Raw genomic sequence first — 20,594 nt, forward strand, 5'->3', positions numbered from 1 at the left:
CCCTCGCCGATGCCGCCATCAACGCAGGCCCGCAAAAGGGGCCGAAGTCGGGCGTCGCCGAGCTTCAGGGGGCGCAAGCGGCAGAAGCGGCTCGATGCCATCGTCGACCGGGCCCCTGCCACGCCGCCTTCCGCCGCTGATACTCTCCGCCGTAGCTCCCGTGCCCGCCGGGCACCCGAAGTCCTTGACTCGTCGCCTGTGCCTTCTTGTCGAACGAGACGCGGTGGTACTGCTCGCAAGTTTAAGAAGGGGGAGCGCGGAGTGATGAGCAAGGATGGATTGAAGGAGCTCGCTTTGGGTGTTTCTGAAGTGGAGATTAGAGATTCTGAGCCGGTTTCTAGGGTTTGGTCGGCGAGGTTGCGATCGAGGGCTGGACTTAAACTAGAGTTGGGGGAGAATTCGGAGAGGAATGATGATAATGGTGAGCCTGGACTGCGGGCTTCTGGTTCCACCAGGAGGAGGAGGAGGAGGAGGAGGAGGAAGAAGAGGAAGATGGTTTCTGGGGATGAGGATAATCAGGTTGACATCTTTTTTATTAAGAATGATGAAGACGATGGTGGCGAGAAAGAGGAAAGTAAGCCAGAAGTAGAAATTGAGGCAATCCCTGATTTGCCAATGGCTATTGAGCCCGAGGCTGTTGAGCCAGATAATAACTTGCCTGAGGTTGTGGAGCAAGACGACACAGGGGAAGAAGCTGGTTTTGCTGGTCAAGAAGACCTACAAGAAGCTGAGGCTGATCAATTGATTGTGGAAGAGCATTCAGACAATGCCATTGCTGATGTTCATGTAGATGCCAAAACGGGGGATGATGATTTCAGTAGCAAGATGTTGGAAAGTGAGGATATGTTCAAAGAGAGTGATCCAAAGTCACCTGATGAAGATATGTTCAAAGAGAATGATCCGAAGCCACCTGATGAGGATATGTTCAAAGAAAGTGATCCTAAAGCCACCTGATGATATTGTTGATGTGCCACGGGTGAAAGAAGGCAGGAGGTGTGGGCTGTGTGGGGGAGGGATTGATGGTAGACCGCCAAAGAAACTTGTTCGTGAGTCCACTGATAGTGATAATGAAGCATACGAAGGATCCTCTGTCTCAGAGGAGCCAAACTATGACATATGGGATGGGTTTGGAGATGAACCTGGATGGCTTGGTAGGCTTTTGGGACCTATACATGACCGTTTCGGAATTGCTCGTGTCTGGGTTCATCAGCATTGTGCCGTGTGGAGTCCTGAGGTGAAGTACATTGGCTCAACATTTTTTTTATATTGTCTTTTCTTTCGAATAATGATTTTTTTAACTGTAGGATGACCTCAATTCATTATAACTATACTTGACCTGCGGCTTTTAAAATCAACTAAACAATAACTTGCCTTTAATTACTATTTTAACAAGTTCTGTTACTAATGATGTTAATTAATCTTTTCCAGAGTTAAGACTACAACCACCATGCTCCTGGATTATTCTTAGACCCTTTTCATATTGACTAAAGTGAAAATGTAGGTTTTGTAACATTTAGTTCAACACATGAGAATAATGCAATGAAGTTCTAGATGCATATTCAAGTACTTTCTGATGGTGGAAAGAATTTGTGAATTTTATGAAACCATATGTATGTACATAGTTATGCTCAGACCATGGGAATGGCTTTAGACAGTTTTAATGCTGCATATCACATAAAGCACAGCCAGAATGATATAAAATTCATTTTCTTCATGTAAATAATGAAGATATATTGTTTCAATGAAAAGGTTTGTGTGTGCTAGCCCTTTAGGAGGGAGCTGGTGTGATCTAAAACAGTGTAGGAGCTTGTGTTCTGTAATCAATTTGTACAAATGTAAGGGGGAGAAAAGGAAAATAGTTAAGTGTTTGACAAGTTTTCTAAATTTGGATGTAACGGACATTTTAAGTTTTCGAGAAAAAGTTAAGTTAGCCAAGTGTGTATTCTGAAATCAATTATAGAGGTGTCATAAGAACAAGTATAATAAGGGTAACATGAAGAAATACTAAGTGCACAAAAGCAGTGATTTTCAATGATAAGCCCTAGGGGTCTCGAGCTTAAATCAAATATGAATAATTCCATTTGAGCACAAATATTACTAGGAGTTAATGATGACTAATTGTTGTTGACATGCAATGCCAATAACATAGCGATATTGTGCCTTTTTTTATTACTTTTGTGTTTTTATTAGAGTGGATACACCATATGGCAAGTTCTTGTTTCTATCAACAGATTTTACATTGTTATTATGTGCAAATGCAATTTCTTTATTGAGATGTTGCTATGACTAAATGTGATAACCTAATAACGCTAACACAGGACAATACATGGTAAGTAGGCTTAACTGAAAGTTGGTGAATTTTTCAGAGTGCTCATATAGTTCTTGATAATGAGCAACTCATAAATTCATTGGGCTTTGAGAAAAAATGGTAAATGCTATATCAATCCTCTCTTAGTTGTGAAACTGATATTTTGTCCATGTATTTCTCACTTAGGTTGCTTCTTTTATTTGTTATCACTGTCGTTTGTTTGACTCTGATTGTTTATATAAAACAATTTAAAGGTCCTTGTCGTATTATACTTTTTCAGGTTTACTTTGCTGGTCTGGGATGCCTGAAGAATGTCAGAGCTGCACTTTGCCGTGGTAGGGCATTGAAATGCAGCCGTTGTGGCAGACCTGGGGCAACTATAGGCTGTCGCGTGGATCGATGCCCTAAAACCTATCATTTGGTCGTGTACTGTTTCTGTTAATAGCATGTTAAACACATTTCTTGTTTGACACTTCTTTTTTTCTTATCAATGTTCTTCTTGTAGCCTTGCAGCCGAGCAGATGGTTGTATATTTGATCATCGTAAGTTTCTCATAGCTTGCCCTGATCATCGGCATTTCTTTCACCCTCAAGGAGGTGATTATGCTCAACAAATTAGGAAAATGAAAATTAAGAAGTTTAAGATGGATTTGAGGAAGCTTTCAAATGATGCTATGTGGAAAGATTTAGAATCTGAAGAGAAATGGTTAGAAAATCGTGGAGAAGATGAAGAGTTCTTGAAACGTGAAAGCAAAAGGCTTCACAGAGATTTGGTAAGAATAGCACCTGTTTATATTGGAGGTTCTTCTGAAAATAAGTTATACCAAGGTTGGGAGTCTGTGGCTGGTCTTCAAGATGTCATTCAGTGCATGAAGGAAATTGTGATGATACCTCTTTTGTATCCTGAGTTCTTCAGTAATCTAGCTCTTACTCCTCCAAGAGGAGTTCTTTTGCATGGGTATCCAGGTACAGGAAAAACTTTGGTTGTACGATCACTGATTGGTGCATGCTCTCGAGGTGATAAGAGAATAGCATATTTTGCTCGTAAAGGTGCTGATTGTTTGGGTAAGTATGTTGGTGATGCTGAGCGTCAGTTAAGACTTCTTTTTCAGGTGGCTGAGAGGTCTCAGCCATCTATCATCTTCTTTGATGAGATTGATGGGTTAGCTCCTTGTCGATCTAGGACTCAAGATCAGACACATTGTTCAGTTGTCTCAACTTTGCTTTCATTAATGGATGGGCTAAAGTCTCGAGGATCAGTTATTGTAATAGGTGCTACGAATCGTCCAGATGCTGTTGATCCTGCTTTGCGGAGGCCTGGGAGATTTGATCGGGAAATCTATTTTCCACTACCATCACTCAAGGATAGATCTGCTATTCTCTCACTTCATACTCAAAGTTGGCCAAATCCTTTATCAGAACCTCTTCTTTCATGGATTTCCAGTCAAACTGCAGGTTATGCTGGTGCTGATTTGCAGTCTCTTTGTACACAAGCAGCAATAAATGCCTTGAAGAGGAATTGTGCCTTGCAAGAACTGCTGTCTTCTGTGGAAAAGGAATCTGGTCAGGGCATGCTTCCTTCCCTTCCATCATTTGTTGTAGAGGAGAGGGATTGGATAGCAGCTCTTTCATTTGCTCCTCCTCCATGTTCTCGAAGAGAAGCGGGAATGGCTGCAAATGATGTGGTTTCTTCATCTCTCTATGGCCATCTGGTTCCATGTCTTTTAGAACCATTATGCCACCTTCTTATATTACTTGGCATTGATGATCGTATTTGGTTACCTCCTTCGCTTTCAAGGGCATCCAAGTCTGTTAAAAACATTATATTTTCTTCTTTGCTAGAGAAGGGAATCTCCACTAACTTATGGCTGTCTCATCTTCATCATTTGATACAAGAAATAGATACTTCAAAGGAGATAGAAAAAAGGCTTTCTCTCTTTGGCCTGTTAGTTGATCAATCAGGAATCATGACTTCATACACAACGGATGATTATGATAATAATCATGATGAATTTGGCTGTGGCAAACCAATGGAGAAATATCTTAGTAAGTGGCACAACACATCTGGATTTCGTGCATTGATTGCTGGAACCCCCAGATCTGGTCAACATCATCTGGCTAGCTGTCTTCTCCATACGTTTGTGGGCCATATTGAAATTCAAAAAGTTAATTTGGCTACTATTTTGCAAGAGGGGCATGGAGACATAATTCGAGGATTGACACAAATTCTCAGTATGTTCTTTTTATGTTGTCCATATTGCTTATCATTGATTACATATGTACATAAAGAACAGGTTTATTGCTGCTCATATTGCACTCTGCATTCCTGTTAATATACACTTTTATTCTTTCTCCAAGTTTGGCCTTTTGATTGTTTCCTATTCAAGCTACCTAATTCATCTTTGACTCTTTGATTGATAGGACGTCAGAAGTATTTTTAAGTACATCAGTACATGTGCTGTTGTATAAAATTCACTGAAGTACAATTTTCTAAATGCTTTTTTGAAGTATTAGCGGACATTTAGTTTTAATCTTCTATCCTCAGATCACAATGAAGGTAGTAGAGCTATTCTTTGTTTTTGATTGTCCATGCTACTTAATTTGAAATTTTCTGCAAGTGGCATATGCTGTTTTGTTTCTCTAATGTCAAACTGATTTCCTATTACATTGCATATTTCTTGTTTTTCATCATGAATGCCTATGCACTTACCTGAGGATTTTGGTTTTAGCATGAACCAACATCCCTGCGGTCTTATCCTACTTACAAATCCTAGACTTGTAAAAGCTGTTATAGATCATTGGCCAACCGCATTCTTGTGATATTATCCTACTTACAAACCAAACAAATCAAATAAGAGAACTGGATATTCATTGAGGGATCTAGAAACATAAAAGTAGTCTTCAAATTACAAAATAGAGGCCTCTGCACACTGATAAATAGAGCATAAGAATTAGGGTTAAATATACATTGTTACCTTTTGAAAGTAAACAAGGTTAAGGAGCTAATAAGTGATAAACACAGAAGTAACCATGATCAGTAAATAGTACTGATTTAACTTAGGCAATATGTTTTGTACTCATGGGTGTTGTTGGAGAAGGATCATAAAACTTATGCCATTTTCATTCTTTGCTATTTACTTCTTCTTCAAATGGTCCACAAAATCTTTCACCCTTCCATGTTAGGCACAGCATGTTGTATACTTTATTTATAACTTTTCTATATGGATTTTTTCTCCAGCGAAATGTTTGCTCATTGGGCGCTGCATAATCTACATGCCAAGGATTGACTTGTGGGCTTTGAATGAAAATCATGTGATAAAGGCTGAGGAGGAAGAACATAGTCCAAAATCATCTGAATTTTCCTCACCTGGAATCCAAAACATGACTAAACAAGCTTCAGAAGCATGGAATTCCTTTATTGAGCAAGTAGGTTCTATGTGTGCATTCACAAATATAATTATCTTGGTAAGTGGGAGATCCTTGGAACTATGCAGTATTTGTTTATTGGCTTTTATTATATTAAAATGGATTTTTCATATCCTGAACATGGTTGTGGTTCATGACTGCAGCTTATGTTGCACATTCAGCTTTCTCACATAATCTGGCAGATTTATGTATAAATTATTACAATATTAAAAGGAAGCAACTTTATGTACTTTTCCTTTGTTGCAATATTCTATCTGGAGTTATTTGTTTAATTATATAATAAACTTGTTACATGCACTTTACAGATATTAGATATTTATGTGAATGGTTAATGGCTCTGGGATTAGTTGCTGGTATTGATGAAAATCCAATACAATTGCCATATGATATTTTTGTCTTTTATTTGACGAAATGTGATGCATTGCCTTTGATGTTGGGGAAGAATTTCTGATTGAATTTTGCTGTGAATTGCTTAGCAGTCAATTTTATTAATGAATGCTCATTTTGTATATTTGTTTCTTCTTGTTGAACGAATGGATTCTGTAAATTGTGTGATAAATGTTGCTTTTCAATGTCCATGTGTTTCACCACAAAAAGGAAGTGCTGACCTCCTACTGAAACACTGTCATGCATCCCTGGTTTGAGGCCTGTAATGTCTTTGATTATATGATGACCTTAGTTTTCTGTTCTGTGTTTTATATCTTACATAGTTTTCTATCCTTTCCCAAAATGGCCGGTATGATTGTTAATGTGTATACTGTTCTCTCCATAATCTCATGTTCAGTTCATTTTATGGGTTTCTCAAATAATAGTTGCATTAAGGTGATGACTTCCAATTTCCTTGGAATATAAGATAGTTTCTTGTTCTGTGTTCAGTTATATTCCACACTGTTTCTACAATAATGCTGTGTTGTTTGATTTAAAGGCCACCTGTGACGTTCGAGATGATGAACTACCCAATCGAGTGCGGCAGTTCTTTAGCAGTGATGTTTCACATGATCATGATTATTTGCCTTCAGATGCAATACCAAGATTTTTTGTACATGTTGATGGAATCTACAATCATGAGCTAGTCCTTGATTCATCTGCAGCAAAAGTGTCACAAGATCTTGTTCAGCAATATGTGCAATTGGTACATTACAAAAGCCATATGATAAATAATACTAGTAGTGGCGATCTATCTCCCACTGCGGTGGTTAGTCTAGATGGCCAAAGAGAAAGCATGGAAAACAACAAAACTACCAGAGTAAATGCTGCATCAACACATCTTGAACAAAGGGCTTCAAATGATCAAACTTCTTTCTGGGATAGCCAAATTCATCAAGGACTAAACAATGATCAGAGACAGTCTCCATTGTCTAACATAAGAAGCAGTGCAGAGAATGATGTGCAGCATCAGAGGCCTGAAGAATTATTCCAAAAAACTCTTCCTATTAGGTTCATGAAAGGTGGTCCACCTTCAGCAATCACCATGTTTGGCTATCAGATTCTACGATGCCCTCAATTTGCTGAACTGTGCTGGGTAACATCAAAGTTGAAAGATGGTCCTTGTGCAGATATAAATGGGCCTTGGAAGGGCTGGCCTTTTAATTCCTGTGAGATACATCCTAGTAGCTCACCTTCAAAGGTTGTGGCTGGAGGAAACTCAGCCAATCTTAAAGAGAGGGATTCTGGTCTGGTGAGAGGCTTAGTAGCTGTAGGATTATTAGCAATCAAAGGAGCATACTCATCAGTTAGAGAAGTCTCAGCTGAAGTTAGAAAAGTTTTGGAGCTTCTAGTTGGGCGTATTCATGATAAGGTTTTGGACGGGAAAGAGAGATACCGTTACTTTCGACTTCTATCTCAAGTGGCTTATTTAGAAGATATGGTCAACAGCTGGGCATACACAATCATCAGGTACTTTTTTTTTTGTTATTTTGACATTATTAAATGCAACCTTTTCTTCTTGTTTTTTTCTTGATTCTTTTTCAGGTTCTTTCATTATTTCCCTACCTTTGGAGAGTTAAAATTGCTTCAGCTTTCTTTTTGAACTATAAGTTCCTTTTTCTCTGTGTTTTGTGTTGCATGGAGATAACTGAAAAGTGGCATACACCGTAATCTTTACTTGCAATAAAGAATGAAACTTATAAATATGCATAATTAACATGTATCAAGAAGTTGTACTAAATGGTTCTCTTTAAAGCAAAGCCTTTTGTCGTGACTGGAGGCCTCAAATATTATTCTTCCACGAACTATTCATCTTAGTTTTTCAGGTGGATATAACCAAGACTAGTCTATCTTGTACCATAATTCTGTTCTTACCCTTATTGTATAGAACACCTCTGCGTCTTATTAAGCTCTGGGTATAATTTTGAATTGGATAAATAGGGGTGTATTTGTTTACAAGTATGGCACAAACTACTGTAAGCTACACGCAACTGCCTCACAAAATAATGAACAACTTTTCTTGTTTTCTTTAGGGATACTATGCGGTTTTCCTTTTAGCAAATATCCTGGAAAAGAAGCTTTTGTGATGCTCTTGTTTTTCATACTGCAGTTCACAGCCAGACAACCTGTTGGCAACATCAAACACTAAACCATCAGCGTTTGAGGAACAGTTGAAAGATGATAATGCAGGTGGCAGTGCTCTCATTGGTAACAATTCTAGAATGCCAGGGGTTCCTAAAGAAAACTGTAACATGGTGCAAGATAGATCAGATAATGGAAGTCCTCATAAATTTGCGACCAGTAATGGTGACTCTGTTAATTTCAATGAAGGGTGCAATCTCTCAATACCTGATTCGAATGCAAGCATACCAGAAATTAGGCATTTCCAACAGCCTTCTCCATTACCTCCTCCTTCCTCTAACTTACATCCCAGTTCTTCCTTAGCTGATGGTGCGTTAGTCAGTGAAGATGGCAATTGCATCTCAGGACTTACACCATGTGAAGAGGAAGGCCATGTGAAAGGCCCATTTAGTACTGAACTGGTGCAAACCAATATTCCTACCGAAGGTAGTCTTCCCAACCTAGACAATTCAAGTTTAGTTGCAGAGTCCTCTTGTAGAGATATCAGTGATAAGCGGAATGACTTGAGCAGTGTTCCATCCTCTGATAATGCTTCATTTGTTTCCGATGAAGCAGTTACAGCTACCGGATTTACCCTTAGAAAGAATAATAATCTATCAGGCACTGAAATTTCATGTGTCTATGACTGTTGCTCCCAATGTGTGCGTACACTTAATGAGTTGCTTCATACTATTCTGTCAGATTGGTGGAGATCCACTGGTAGCCATTCAGCTGTTGAGGACATCCATGATGCAGTGGTTTCATGTTCTCTAAATCTTCTGCGAGCAATTAAAAACTATGACAATTCATCAAATAGCATTGATGCTGAAGAACACCATCAGAGGGGACAAGTATGGAGAAATGCGCTTGAACACTGCACTTGCCACCAGATTAGCAATAACCAGCTAAAGAGGATGCCTTTTCAGCATAACTCTTTGAGTAAGGTAGAGTTTTCACCAACAGAATGCAATTGTCACAGAAAGGATGATGTTGATAAAGCAAAGTTTGAGAGACAACAGCGTTACCAGTCACCATGTAGATTTTTTTTCAAAGGAGGCGTATTGGTCCCTGCAAACCCCCCTGACTCAATTGTTTTTCACTGCAGATATGAGAAACTGTGTGTTTGCTTTATCACAGAGATTGTTTCAATGGTCAAACAACCAATTGTTTGATGTTAGTTATTTGTGGAGCTTAAATCACAGTGCTTAGTCAAGGGAACACCAGAATTTTACTTGTCAGCAATATGCTTGTCAGGATACACATGGATTTTGTGTTTCTTACCAATCTAATTTGGTCCTCTATAAAAGCATGGCAGATGCTCCTATATATATATATATATATATAGAGAGAGAGAGAGAGAGAGAGAGGTTATATGGATTGACTGCAGTGTCTTGTTTCTCGCAAAGCTTGTATTCTAGTTTTTGGTTGCTGGCCTTCCAACATCTTAATATACATACCAGGTTATTGTCCTTTTACTCTTGGACAATCTTTATCTCCTGTTTTTCTTGTTTTGTTATGCACAGGTGGTATCCTTAGCAATTTGATCAAGAATATGCATCTCAGTTTTATTTTTCCTGTTTATGTTGCAAGTACTTCATTTAGTCCTGCAGTGCTACATTATTAGACTGTTATCTTCAACCTTCATGTGGCTTTCAATCTTGGTCTTTTCTTGATCAACTAATGTTACATCATCTATGACTATGACAAACAATTAGAATTTAAAATTAGTTTTAAGTTGCAATTTTTCCCTAATATTCTTTGTTTCACATTTCAAATTTCATATACATTAGAAATTCAATTACATTTATGTGTTTATCATTCTCTTTAAGTCAAAAACTTCTTAATAGATCATTTAGATGCTTTTCAGTCCTCTGCTTAACTAGATGTTGCTTGCCTAGAGTTATAGTGGTCTAAAACATCAAAAAAACCTATATTTATCTTCTAGTGGATGACAGAAGAAGCCTTGCCGTTTAGTTATATGAAGCTATGGTAGTTATCAGCTCAAGCTCATTGGGTTTATATTAGGAACAAATAGCATAGAAAGTCAGAACTCATAATTATTTGTTGTGGGTGACCATATTTTTGGTTCTTCATGATTTCTGCTGACATTTAGTTTAGCATACATAGAGATTGAATTCGATGAATTGTTAATATGATTTCGCAATCTGGAAATCATGAATTCAAGGGAAGGGAGCAGTCTGGTTTCTCTGAATGTTGGCTAAAAATGGTATTGGTTCTCGTTTTGCTGATTTAGGGTAGGGCTACTAACAAGCCCATCTTAGCTGATAAGATTCTTATTTGTATAAACCAAGATTTAGCGTCATATGGTGTGTAAGTTAGTGACTTGTATCACACTACTGATGCTCATGCCAAGTTGCTCAGTTTCGTCGGCCATGGATTTGTATTTTATATCTTCTCTCGTCTCCTGTTTCTTATTTTTGTTCTTTTTTTTATGCAGACAATAATAATTCGAGCGGAACTCATCAGCACTCTGCTCTACATTCACGGTTTCTTCTGGTGGGGTGCTATGAGAACTCGCTTACTATGTTTGCTAGTGACTTCTTTCAGTATTTGGAGGTACTCATGAAATCAATTTCCTGAATTATATATTTGCTCTCTTGCTGATCCAACATGCAAATGACAAGCTGCCAGCCAAGACACATTGATACATATTTGTTATTATTCAGATTTTAGATGTTGGAGAGTTTTTCATATAACAAGACATTGTTAACTATACTCTTCTGCTTCATATCTTCTGCTGTGACACCAAACATCAAATAGTCCTGTTGCTCTGTATCATCTCTTCTCCAGCATTTGTTATAAATTGATGCTTATGTTTCCGATGGTAATTTCTGCCGGAGCATTCTCTTTTTGCAGCCAGCTGGGTTTTCTTCCGTCGAGAATCTCATCGTCATGGATGCAAATTCAAGCAATTGCTTTCGTCTAGCTATGTAACATCCCTGTGTGTAATGTTGTATCATTTTGAGAGTGGAAGCAGAAAGCTATGACAGTATGACCTGAAGTTGCGTGTACAGACTTATCTAGAAAATGGTTGGAGAAAATTTTGCTTAGATATACTTGAACAAGAATGATGTTTTTTAACAAAATGAGAGTGTTTAAACTCTGTTTTGATGACTTGTGTAGAATGTGTTCATGCATGGATGGATGCATCTGATAAATAATCTTATTTTATGAAAAAAATTTCATCAGTTTTGGTATCCATTACTAATGTGAATCACACTGTAGTCCATTTTGAATTTCCTTTTGATGCCTGTGATTAATCTTTTCAAATTATCATTTTTACAAGTATTATATTTTAGCCTTAAAAATGTTGTATAATTTCCATCTTAACCTTCCTTAGCAACAGTTCCCGGCAAGCAGAATGGGATGCAATCATTTTATAAATGAATATTAATAAACAACTATTACTGTTTTTAAAAAAATTATTTTTTCTTATAAATATTAATTAAGTCAAATTATAATCTTTTTGAATAAAAATATTTCCCAAAATCTCCACTGACCAGTAAGTTTTCTGGAATAGAGGGAGGCAACATTCCATCTGGCCTAACATATAATCTGTAATTGGCCCGCACTGTAACCCGACCTCAGACCCAGTATGTCGAGTCCGTCGGACCCGGTTAACCGACCCACACCACTCTCTATTTGGGAGTACCATTTTTTAAGCATAAATATTAAATATTGTTTTTATTGTAACTCGATCTCGAGGCATTAGCGGACGGATATAGCTTCTGCAGGACAGCGTGGATTGGCTCGCTTAGCATGTAAGCTAGTACATGAAATATCATAAATACCCTCACATTCGTCACTAAAGCACAAGAAATCGAGGGGCAATTTCGTCACTGGATCCCATTCCTTTATCTTCGAATCCCTATATAAAGTTCATCTCCCACCATCGGTCACTTTTGTTTCTATTTTGAATCCCTCCCTCTTTTTTCCCTCCCGAACGAAACCCTTGAAATCGCTTTGAAGAATCTCTAAACCTAATTTTCCAAATCGAAATCGATTGGCTGAAGAGAAAACAGGAAGAAGATGATGCAGATGTTGGGATTCCGAGGTGGATCCGCGTCGAAAGAGCGGGATCATTCTCCGATGGCGGCGTCCCCTTCGAACCCTAATTTGGATGATTCCAGCCCTGGCTCTGGTTTTGGTTCTTCTTCTTCTTCTTCCGTGGAGGTTAATGGTGTGGTTGGGGCCCCGAGGCCGCTTCGGCTGGTCTATTGTGACGAAAAAGGAAAGTTTCAGATGGACCCGGAGGCTGTCAAGGCGCTGCAGTTGGTAAAGGGCCCTCTTGGTGTTGTTTCCGTCTGTGGACGCGCTCGCCAGGGCAAGAGTTTCATTCTTAATCAGGTTTCCTTCTTTCTTCCGAAATTTAGGGTTGTACTTGCATGTTTTGAGCGTTCTTTATTTTTCGGTTGTGAAGTAAATGCGTAGTTATTTCATCTTTCAAAGAAACCAGCCTTCTTGTTACCATTTCATGTCAGAGTAATTGTAGTTTCAAAGATGGGAGATTGGTACATTATTTCGAAACAGGAATATGATCTATGGATGTAGAAAGAATTCACCTTTTGTGCCTTTTTTTTTTCTTTCCAAAAACTTAACATCTTGGTAATGAAGATTTTTTATTAAAACAAAAAATCTGCACTTGTGCTGCAGCTTCTTGGGAGGAGCAGTGGATTTCAAGTGGCTTCCACTCATCGGCCATGTACAAAGGGGCTCTGGATGTGGAGCGCACCATTAAAGCGGACTGCTCTGGATGGAACTGAGTATAACCTTTTGCTGTTGGACAGTGAAGGAATAGATGCTTATGATCAAACGGTTAGACTAGATCTTGTTACTTGTTGCATGATTGATATTCGCATTCTTTGTGTTTTTCCTTACTGCATCGTAATGCATTATGGTTTGAAAATCAGTTGAAATGCTGAGTTTTAGTTGAAATATCTGGCAACTTTGCTTGCAGCTTGTGAAGATAAAATATGTGGTTTTGATGGTCATGTTCTCACTGACAAACTCTAATGGCTATCTACATCATGAAAAGTTGTATTTTGTGTTTACCTGTTGTTGTTTGGTGACTAACCAATTGAATCATCCTCGTTGAACTAGCATTAATCCATCATTGATAAATTAGTATAGTTTTGATTCAGGCAATTGGATCTGCGGTTGTGGAAAAAGCTGCTCTGGGTTGAAGCCTGAATTCATTTTTTTGGTTCTGTTTGTGTTTATTTGCATTGATATTGGGTTGACTGATACAAATTTGCCAATAGAAGCTATAAAGTAAGACTCATGTGACTAGAATGCTAAACATAACCTTTCAAGAAACATAGGAAGTAAAGAAAGAAAGATTCCAGGGATAAAGGTATTTAGTTGTGAACTTGTGATACAAAGAAACTCATGCTCATAAACTGTGTTTGTGTATGGCTTTGTGTTTCCTACATGAGGTACATATCTGGCATCTTTTGATCCACTGATATAACTACTGAGTAGTAAGGAAGAAAATTGGAAAGGGCGAGTAGTGATGTTTCCACCAATTTGTGTGACAATTTGTTGCTTGTAATAAGACAATGTAAGGAAGATGAAATCAAAAGGGCATGTCAAAGAAGAAATATTATAATGTTGTGTTTGTTTGCGACCAAAATTAGGTTATCTCTGTTTCTTTTCTTTGATACCAGGGGCTGTGCAAGCAATCCTCCTTAAATGCTAGAGCTAACAAATGGAGGGCCACTATGTAGCCACTCAAGCCAAGAACCTTTTTTTAGCTGATCTTTGTGTCAAGCTGCTTTGGTGTTCTTAAGAACATACAAATGCAGCCATTTAATTGTTAGTACCCAAGTTTAGCTATCCTAAAGTAAGGCCATGCTAGTTATTCTCTTAGAATTTATGCATTATTCACCATTATTCTGGAATCTGTTTATTGATTGTCTAATTGTTAGTTCTAGATTCTGTTTTAAATTACAGAGGCCTTTGTCCTTTTTTATAATTTGTATTGCATATGAGATGAAGTGTGTGTTTGCTCTCTTTCTTGGCAGGGGACTTACAGTATCCAGATATTCTCTTTGGCTGTTCTTTTATCAAGCATGTTTATTTATAACCAGGTATGAATATTCTTATACATCCTTCTTTTCAGAAAGGTTGCACATGGATGAATTAAAGAGTTCTCAATTGTTCATTGTTTATTAATATATATATATATATATATTTCTCACATACAAGTGGTCTACTGTGTGCCGTTGAACTGAATGCCTACTTGGGAGTTGCTCACTAGCCCCTTTATTTTTTTTATTTTTTTGCCATCTTCAGATGGGTGGCATAGATGAAGCAGCACTTGATCGTCTATCTTTGGTCACTGAAATGACAAAGCATATTCGTGTTAGAGCTTCTGGTGGAAGGTCCACTGTGTCAGAGCTTGGGCAATTTTCTCCAGTCTTTGTTTGGCTGTTGAGGGTGATTATGTGCCATTGTTATCTTACTCTAGAGTTTTTTCATCTGTTATGTTTAATATATGATTTTTGTTCTATCTTAAGAATTATACGCCAGTAAAATTATATACCTTGTTTATGCAGGACTTTTATCTTGATTTAGTTGAGAATAATCAGAAGATTTCTCCTCGGGATTACCTTGAGTTGGCTTTGAGGCCTGTGCAAGGTGGTGGAAAAGATAATGTAACGGCAAAGAACGAGGTATTATGTGATGTTTCAATTTGGTCTTCATTTTAATGTCATGCTGTGAAATTTGGTTTTATATTGTTGTCTTTGTCTAGAAGTTAAAATCAGAATACCCATTTCTTTTATAATTTATTGGTTGGCAGATTCGAGAGTCTATCCGTGCTCTTTTCCCTGACAGGGAATGCTTTGCCCTCGTGCGGCCTTTGAACAATGAAAGTGATCTCCGACGTCTAGATCAATTACCTGTAAGGCTTCGGTTTATGTTTACATCTCTTCTCTCTTGGTTTATCATGAGCTAATTGTTGATTTACATTCTTCATGCCTGCCTATTTTTTATGCTCTGCAGTTAGATAGATTACGACCAGAGTTTAGATCAAGTTTGGATGAACTGACAAGATATGTCTTTGGAAGGACCAGACCTAAACAAGTAGGATCAACAGTAATGACTGGACCTGTTCTTGCTGCTATCACACAGTCATTCTTGGATGCACTAAACAGTGGTGCAGTCCCCACGATATCCTCTTCTTGGCAGGTTAGTTTGTTGTAATATTTCAATATTCTTGTTATATTTAGTTTGTAGGTTTATGCTGTTCTGGTCATTTTTAACTTCTATCCAGTTATGCTTGGTATGTTGTTAGTGGTGCTTCCTTGATGACTTTAGTGCAGGAAACATCTGCATGTTAAGTATTAATATTGGTTCCTTCTTTATCATTTTATTGATCTGTGTATAGGAGTAAGGTTAGAAGCCTATCTGTGGAATGGATAGAGATGCTTTTGATACTCTTGAGTTACTCTTATCCTGAAAACTGTTTGGCAAGCTTACATGGCTGGAATAAGTTGACTTTGTAGCCCAACTTGTCACTCTTTCTTTAGCAGGGCAATTTTTTCTGGCAGTTGTGCATCGCTGGTTATTTTCATTTCATTTTATTCTTGATAAAAGTTGATGCTATTGAAAACAGGTTGTATGGTTCCCCAAGTCAAATATACATGGAAAAGGCTTGTTGTTTAAATAACATTTTCTAGTAGTTAGGCTAAAATGGAATAATTTGGATCATTTATCTTTTATAGAATTGTTATTGGCGGTGTCTTTTTTGTAGAGTGTTGAAGAAGCAGAATGTCGTAGAGCATATGATTCTGCAGCAGAGACGTATATGTCTTCCTTTGACCGCACTAGACCAGCAGAGGAGGTAGTGGATCTTCCCTATAACATCCTAAGTATAAACTTATTTGAATTGTTTCCGAGTGTCAATCTGTGTCTTACACGCTTCAGGTGGCTTTAAGAGAAGCGCATGAAGATGCAGTTCAAAAATCACTTGCTGCTTATAATGCTTCTGCTGTGGGTACTGGTTCGGCGCGCTTGACTTATGAAAAACTTCTGCAGACTTTTGTCAGAAAGGCCTTTGAGGTAAAGGGCCATGCCATGATATTGATCATTTTATATCATGAGAAACCACACATTTACTTATTATTTTTCGATGCATATATATCAATTCCTTTACATAACAGTCATTTTAATTTTGTTATATTTTCCTTGTAATGTATTATTTTCTGGATAAATTTAGTAGGCATTGCATGGAATCAACAACATAAGGCATTGTAGTAAGAGATGGTTTGTTTATGAGATGTTTTATGCAGATCTTTGCAAACTCTTTGAGTTATTATTATTATTCTGATTCTGAATAAATTCTTGTATGATTGCATGTCCCAAGAGTACCCACCAAACAATAACAAAAAGATTATTTTATAGGATTTTATTGTTTAGAATATATATTTAATAATTATTTTTTAATTAAGTGAAAAAATTATTCAACTCATATAAAAATTTTCCCTTCAACCTAATATTTGAAAAAGATTCCCTTTAACCCCATTTCTTATCCTCTAATCAAACAACCCTAAAGGATATAGGCCGGGTTCTCACTGTGAGGGAATGTTGATGCAGGATTACAAGAGAAATGTCTTTTTGGAGGCAGATTTGCAGTGTTCAAATATCATTCAGAGCATGGAAAAGAAGTTGAGGGCCGCTTGTCAAGTTCCTGATGTGAAATATGATACTGTGATCCAGGTTAGAGCTCATGCTGTTATCAAATGCCCAGTTTATGTATTCTTTCATGAGCATGATTGTGTCACAAGGAAATATCAGTGCAACTGTTGTGGTCTTTGTTGTGAATTTTATTCAGTTTGCCTTGATTGCATTGTACTGACATTTGTCTAGTTTTCTCTTAGTAAAACTGCTTGAGGCAATAAGCTTATGGTGCTTATCCATATATGTTCATGTTCAGTTTGCTTTTAATCATTATGCCAATGTCTTATTATACTTGCCCTCAATTAAATCCAATATCATTCTTATGACTCAAATGTATTCAGAGCTTATTTGTCTCATCTTTCTTTTATATTATAAATTACAGGGTTCAATTCTTTTGATTGTCATTGAAATTTTATTAAAATGCAGTTGATTGAATGCTCCTAATCTCTGACATCTAACGAAGTTGCAAACAAATCTTTTTTGACTTGTTGTTTCTAAATAATTTTGCAATGCATTCTTCATAAATATTTTCACCGTATAGTTATTGTCCATTTTCCTCCATTTTCCGGCAAATTTCAATGTTGTCTTTCCTACTTTTGGGTATGGTGTGCTATTGAACTTGGTAGTAATTATGAAGTATGGACATAAACCTATTGCATTACTTTAGGCGGTGGGCCAGTGAAGTCATGGTGTTGTTTTCCTGTTTCTGAACAAGAATGTCTTGATACATCTTCACTTGTCTGAATTTCACCTTTTTTTGGAATAAATTTTGCTTAGTATGACTAAGTTACTAACTCTCCCATTCCAATATTTTGAGCTCTCTTATTTTACTGGATGGTGAACTACATTTTTACCCACTGTTGGAGCCCTTTTGAACTGATCATCAAATTGAGTTTCGCCCATGAATATAGTATGAGGGACTACCGATTTCTGCTTAATTAGAAGTAATTTATGTAGGACCAAGTATCTGACTGGAGTTTATTTGCTTGACATTTTCTTCGGTTATTTTTCCTCCACTAGACATATCAGGTTATGAATTTGTGATTTGGGTTTGCTGCATTTAAGTTGAGATATGTCACATTGTGCTAGGTAATATGTAGGATCTCAGCTGCTGTCTTTTTTCTGTTGATGTACCTTTTATGCCTGATTTCATATTGCCAATAGCAATGAAGTTTTCTGTGAAAATCTTTGCAGGAATTGGAGACCTTGATCTCTGAGTACGAGTCATCTTGTCATGCTCCAGGCAAATGGAAAAAGCTCGCTGTTTTCCTACAACAATGGTTTGTCTTTTGTGCTTTTGTCTATGGCTGCTTTCATTTTTTTATTTCCTGGGGAATAATATGATGGATGCATCCCCTGTAATTTTCCTAATACATGTATACATCACTGGGTAGAGGATCAGGATCACTGTGTGTTGGAACTCATTTTCTGGTTCGGTTTGGGTTGATGCCTTGCTTGCTTTGCTATGTTCTGGTTATAGATTATATTATGCATCCCAATACTTATTCTTCCTTTTACCCATTTCCATTATTTGGTTCTTTTCAGCCTCGAGGGGCCAATCTTGGACCTTTTCAAGAAGCAACTTGGTCAGGTGAAATTGGAAAGACGCAGTCTGCTGTTAAAATGCCAATCAACTGAAGAAAAATTTATAATGCTTGAAAAGCAACTTGAGGCAAGTGAAAAGCACAGTAATGATAACTTGAAGCGCTATGAGGATGCTATTGGTGATAAGCAAAGGCTTTCCAAGGAATACTCCAATCATGTTTCTAATTTGAAAAGCAACTACAGCACATTAGAGGAGCGACATCAGAGTACACTGAAAGCTTTGGAAAATGTGCAAGCTGAGTCATCTTATTGGAAGCAGAAGTATGAACAGAGATCTTCAGAAAAGAAGAATGAGGAGGAGAAGTTGTACTCTGAAGCTGCGGCCCTGAAAACCAGGATAGATGCTGCTGAAGGTAAGCTGTCTGCTGCTCGCGAACAGGTGAAGTCTGCTAATGAAGAGGCATCAGAGTGGAAACGCAAATATGATGTTACTGTTAGAGAAACTAAAAGTGCTCTAGAGCGGGCAGCATTAGCACAGGAGCGCACCAATCATAAGACACAGGAAAGGGAGGATGCTCTAAGGGTTGAGTTTACTAGCCTATTGGAGAACAAGGTAATTCCCCGTGCTGATTTCATTTACATTTTGGAGAAATTATCTTGAGCACACTTCAATTTGCCACTTGTAATCTGCGTATTTTATTAGCTAATTGCCATTTCCAGGAAGAGGAGATCAAGCATATGGCTGTCAAGATTGAAAATTCTGAGAACCGGATGAATAATTTGATGAGAGAATTGAAGGTAAAAAAATTATCTACTCTGTTTTTTTGTTTTGTTTTTGTTTTTATGCCAGGATGCCGTTGATGTGCGTGCAGGCTGCTGAGTTCAAATTAGAAAGCTATGACATTGAGGTTACTGGCCTGAAGGATGAGATTAAAGTTTTGAACGAGATGTTGAATCCCCTTAAAACTAAAGTTCAGTCACATAAAGAGGAGATGACAATACTGGAACAAGATAGGGATTTTCTACAGGAGAAACTTATTTCCGAGTGTAAGAAATATGATGAAGCAGACCAAAGGTTGAGAGATGCTGAGAGGGAAGCAAAAAGGGCAACGGAGTTGGCTGATGCTGCTCGAGCAGAGGCTGCCGCTGCTCAAAGAGAGAAGAGTGAGGCCCAGCAGTTGGCAGTGGAGAGATTGGCAACTATTGAAAGGACTGAGAGGCGTGTTGATTCTTTGGAAAGAGAAAGGCACACACTGCAGAAGGAAATTGAAAGGTTACTGAAGGCTGAAATGGATGCAATGTCCAAGGTTGCAGAACTTGAGTTAAAGGTTGGTGATAGGCAGAGAGAGATCACAGATATGTTGAACCAGAACAATGAGCAAAGGTCAGGCACAGTCCAAGTGCTCGAAAGCCTTTTGGAAACAGAACGTACAGCTCGAAATGAAGCCAACAGGAGGGCAGAGGCATTATCCTTACAGCTGCAGGCAACTCAAGGAAAACTTGATACACTCCAACAACAGCTGACATCTGTGCGTCTTAATGAAACTGCACTGGATGGTAAACTTAAAATGACACATGGTAAACGATCAAGAGTCGATGATCTTATTGCAACTGGATCAGTCCAGGACATGGATGTTGATCAGGTGGTGAAGGGAAAAAAGAGATCCAAGAGCACAACCAGTCCCTCCAAACACAATCAAACTGAGGATGGGGATTCTGTCATTAGAGAAGAAGATGATAATAACCAGAGTCAGGAAGGCAGTGAAATGGGGTCAAGCAGTTATTTTAGGTTCACCATCCCAAAACTGAAGCAAGAGCTTACAAAGCACGGTTTCGGCGCGCAACTTCTACAGCTTAAGAATCCAATTAAGAAAGATATTCTTGCTCTATATGAAAAGCTTGTCCTTGAGAAATAGATGAGATTTTTTTAAGTAGTTAATCATCAATTGATTGTGATAAATATGTAATCAAGTGATAGCTTAAGATGTTATGCTTTTGATTTTGCTGCCTGTACTCATATCATATCTGGTTTTATTTTTACTGTCTGGACGTCTATGTACACTGTT

General features: G+C 37.9%; 2 protein-coding genes across 2 annotated transcripts; both read left to right on the forward strand.

Annotated features, from left to right (window-relative positions):
- Positions 1-9: 9 nt before the first annotated feature.
- LOC120256063 lies at positions 10-11,412 on the forward strand. The gene is made up of 8 exons (XM_039263828.1): positions 10-845; positions 907-1,234; positions 2,589-2,734; positions 2,822-4,539; positions 5,546-5,772; positions 6,659-7,629; positions 8,270-9,740; positions 10,739-11,412. Exons 1-7 carry the CDS (start codon positions 10-12, stop codon positions 9,450-9,452), a joined length of 5,409 nt encoding a protein of 1,802 aa, XP_039119762.1. The 3' UTR covers positions 9,453-9,740; positions 10,739-11,412.
- A 799-nt stretch (positions 11,413-12,211) lies between these two features.
- On the forward strand, positions 12,212-20,593 carry LOC120256061 (guanylate-binding protein 1). The gene is made up of 14 exons (XM_039263825.1): positions 12,212-12,648; positions 12,955-13,116; positions 14,325-14,390; positions 14,596-14,739; positions 14,859-14,975; positions 15,104-15,205; positions 15,307-15,492; positions 16,058-16,147; positions 16,231-16,365; positions 16,900-17,022; positions 18,178-18,263; positions 18,529-19,141; positions 19,249-19,326; positions 19,401-20,593. The coding sequence occupies exons 1-14, from the start codon at positions 12,331-12,333 to the stop codon at positions 20,442-20,444; spliced, it is 3,264 nt and encodes a 1,087-aa protein (XP_039119759.1). The 5' UTR covers positions 12,212-12,330; the 3' UTR covers positions 20,445-20,593.
- Position 20,594: the final 1 nt, after the last annotated feature.

This window comes from Dioscorea cayenensis, unplaced genomic scaffold (assembly GCF_009730915.1).
Source record: "Dioscorea cayenensis subsp. rotundata cultivar TDr96_F1 unplaced genomic scaffold, TDr96_F1_v2_PseudoChromosome.rev07_lg8_w22 25.fasta BLBR01001280.1, whole genome shotgun sequence".
In the NCBI taxonomy this organism is placed as follows: Eukaryota; Viridiplantae; Streptophyta; class Magnoliopsida; order Dioscoreales; family Dioscoreaceae; genus Dioscorea; species Dioscorea cayenensis.

Bases quoted from the DNA above. Each gene is read 5' to 3' on its own strand.
- LOC120256063 (XM_039263828.1), top strand. From the start codon at position 10: ATGCCGCCATCAACGCAGGCCCGCAAAAGGGGCCGAAGTCGGGCGTCG. The intron at 846-906 runs GTTCAAAGAGAG...AATGATCCGAAG, and splicing joins ATGTTGGAAAGTGAGGATAT to CCACCTGATGAGGATATGTT. The intron at 2,735-2,821 runs GTACTGTTTCTG...GTAGCCTTGCAG, and splicing joins AAAACCTATCATTTGGTCGT to CCGAGCAGATGGTTGTATAT.
- LOC120256061 (XM_039263825.1), top strand. From the start codon at position 12,331: ATGATGCAGATGTTGGGATTCCGAGGTGGATCCGCGTCGAAAGAGCGG. The intron at 14,976-15,103 runs GTATTATGTGAT...ATTGGTTGGCAG, and splicing joins ATGTAACGGCAAAGAACGAG to ATTCGAGAGTCTATCCGTGC. The intron at 15,493-16,057 runs GTTAGTTTGTTG...TCTTTTTTGTAG, and splicing joins CGATATCCTCTTCTTGGCAG to AGTGTTGAAGAAGCAGAATG.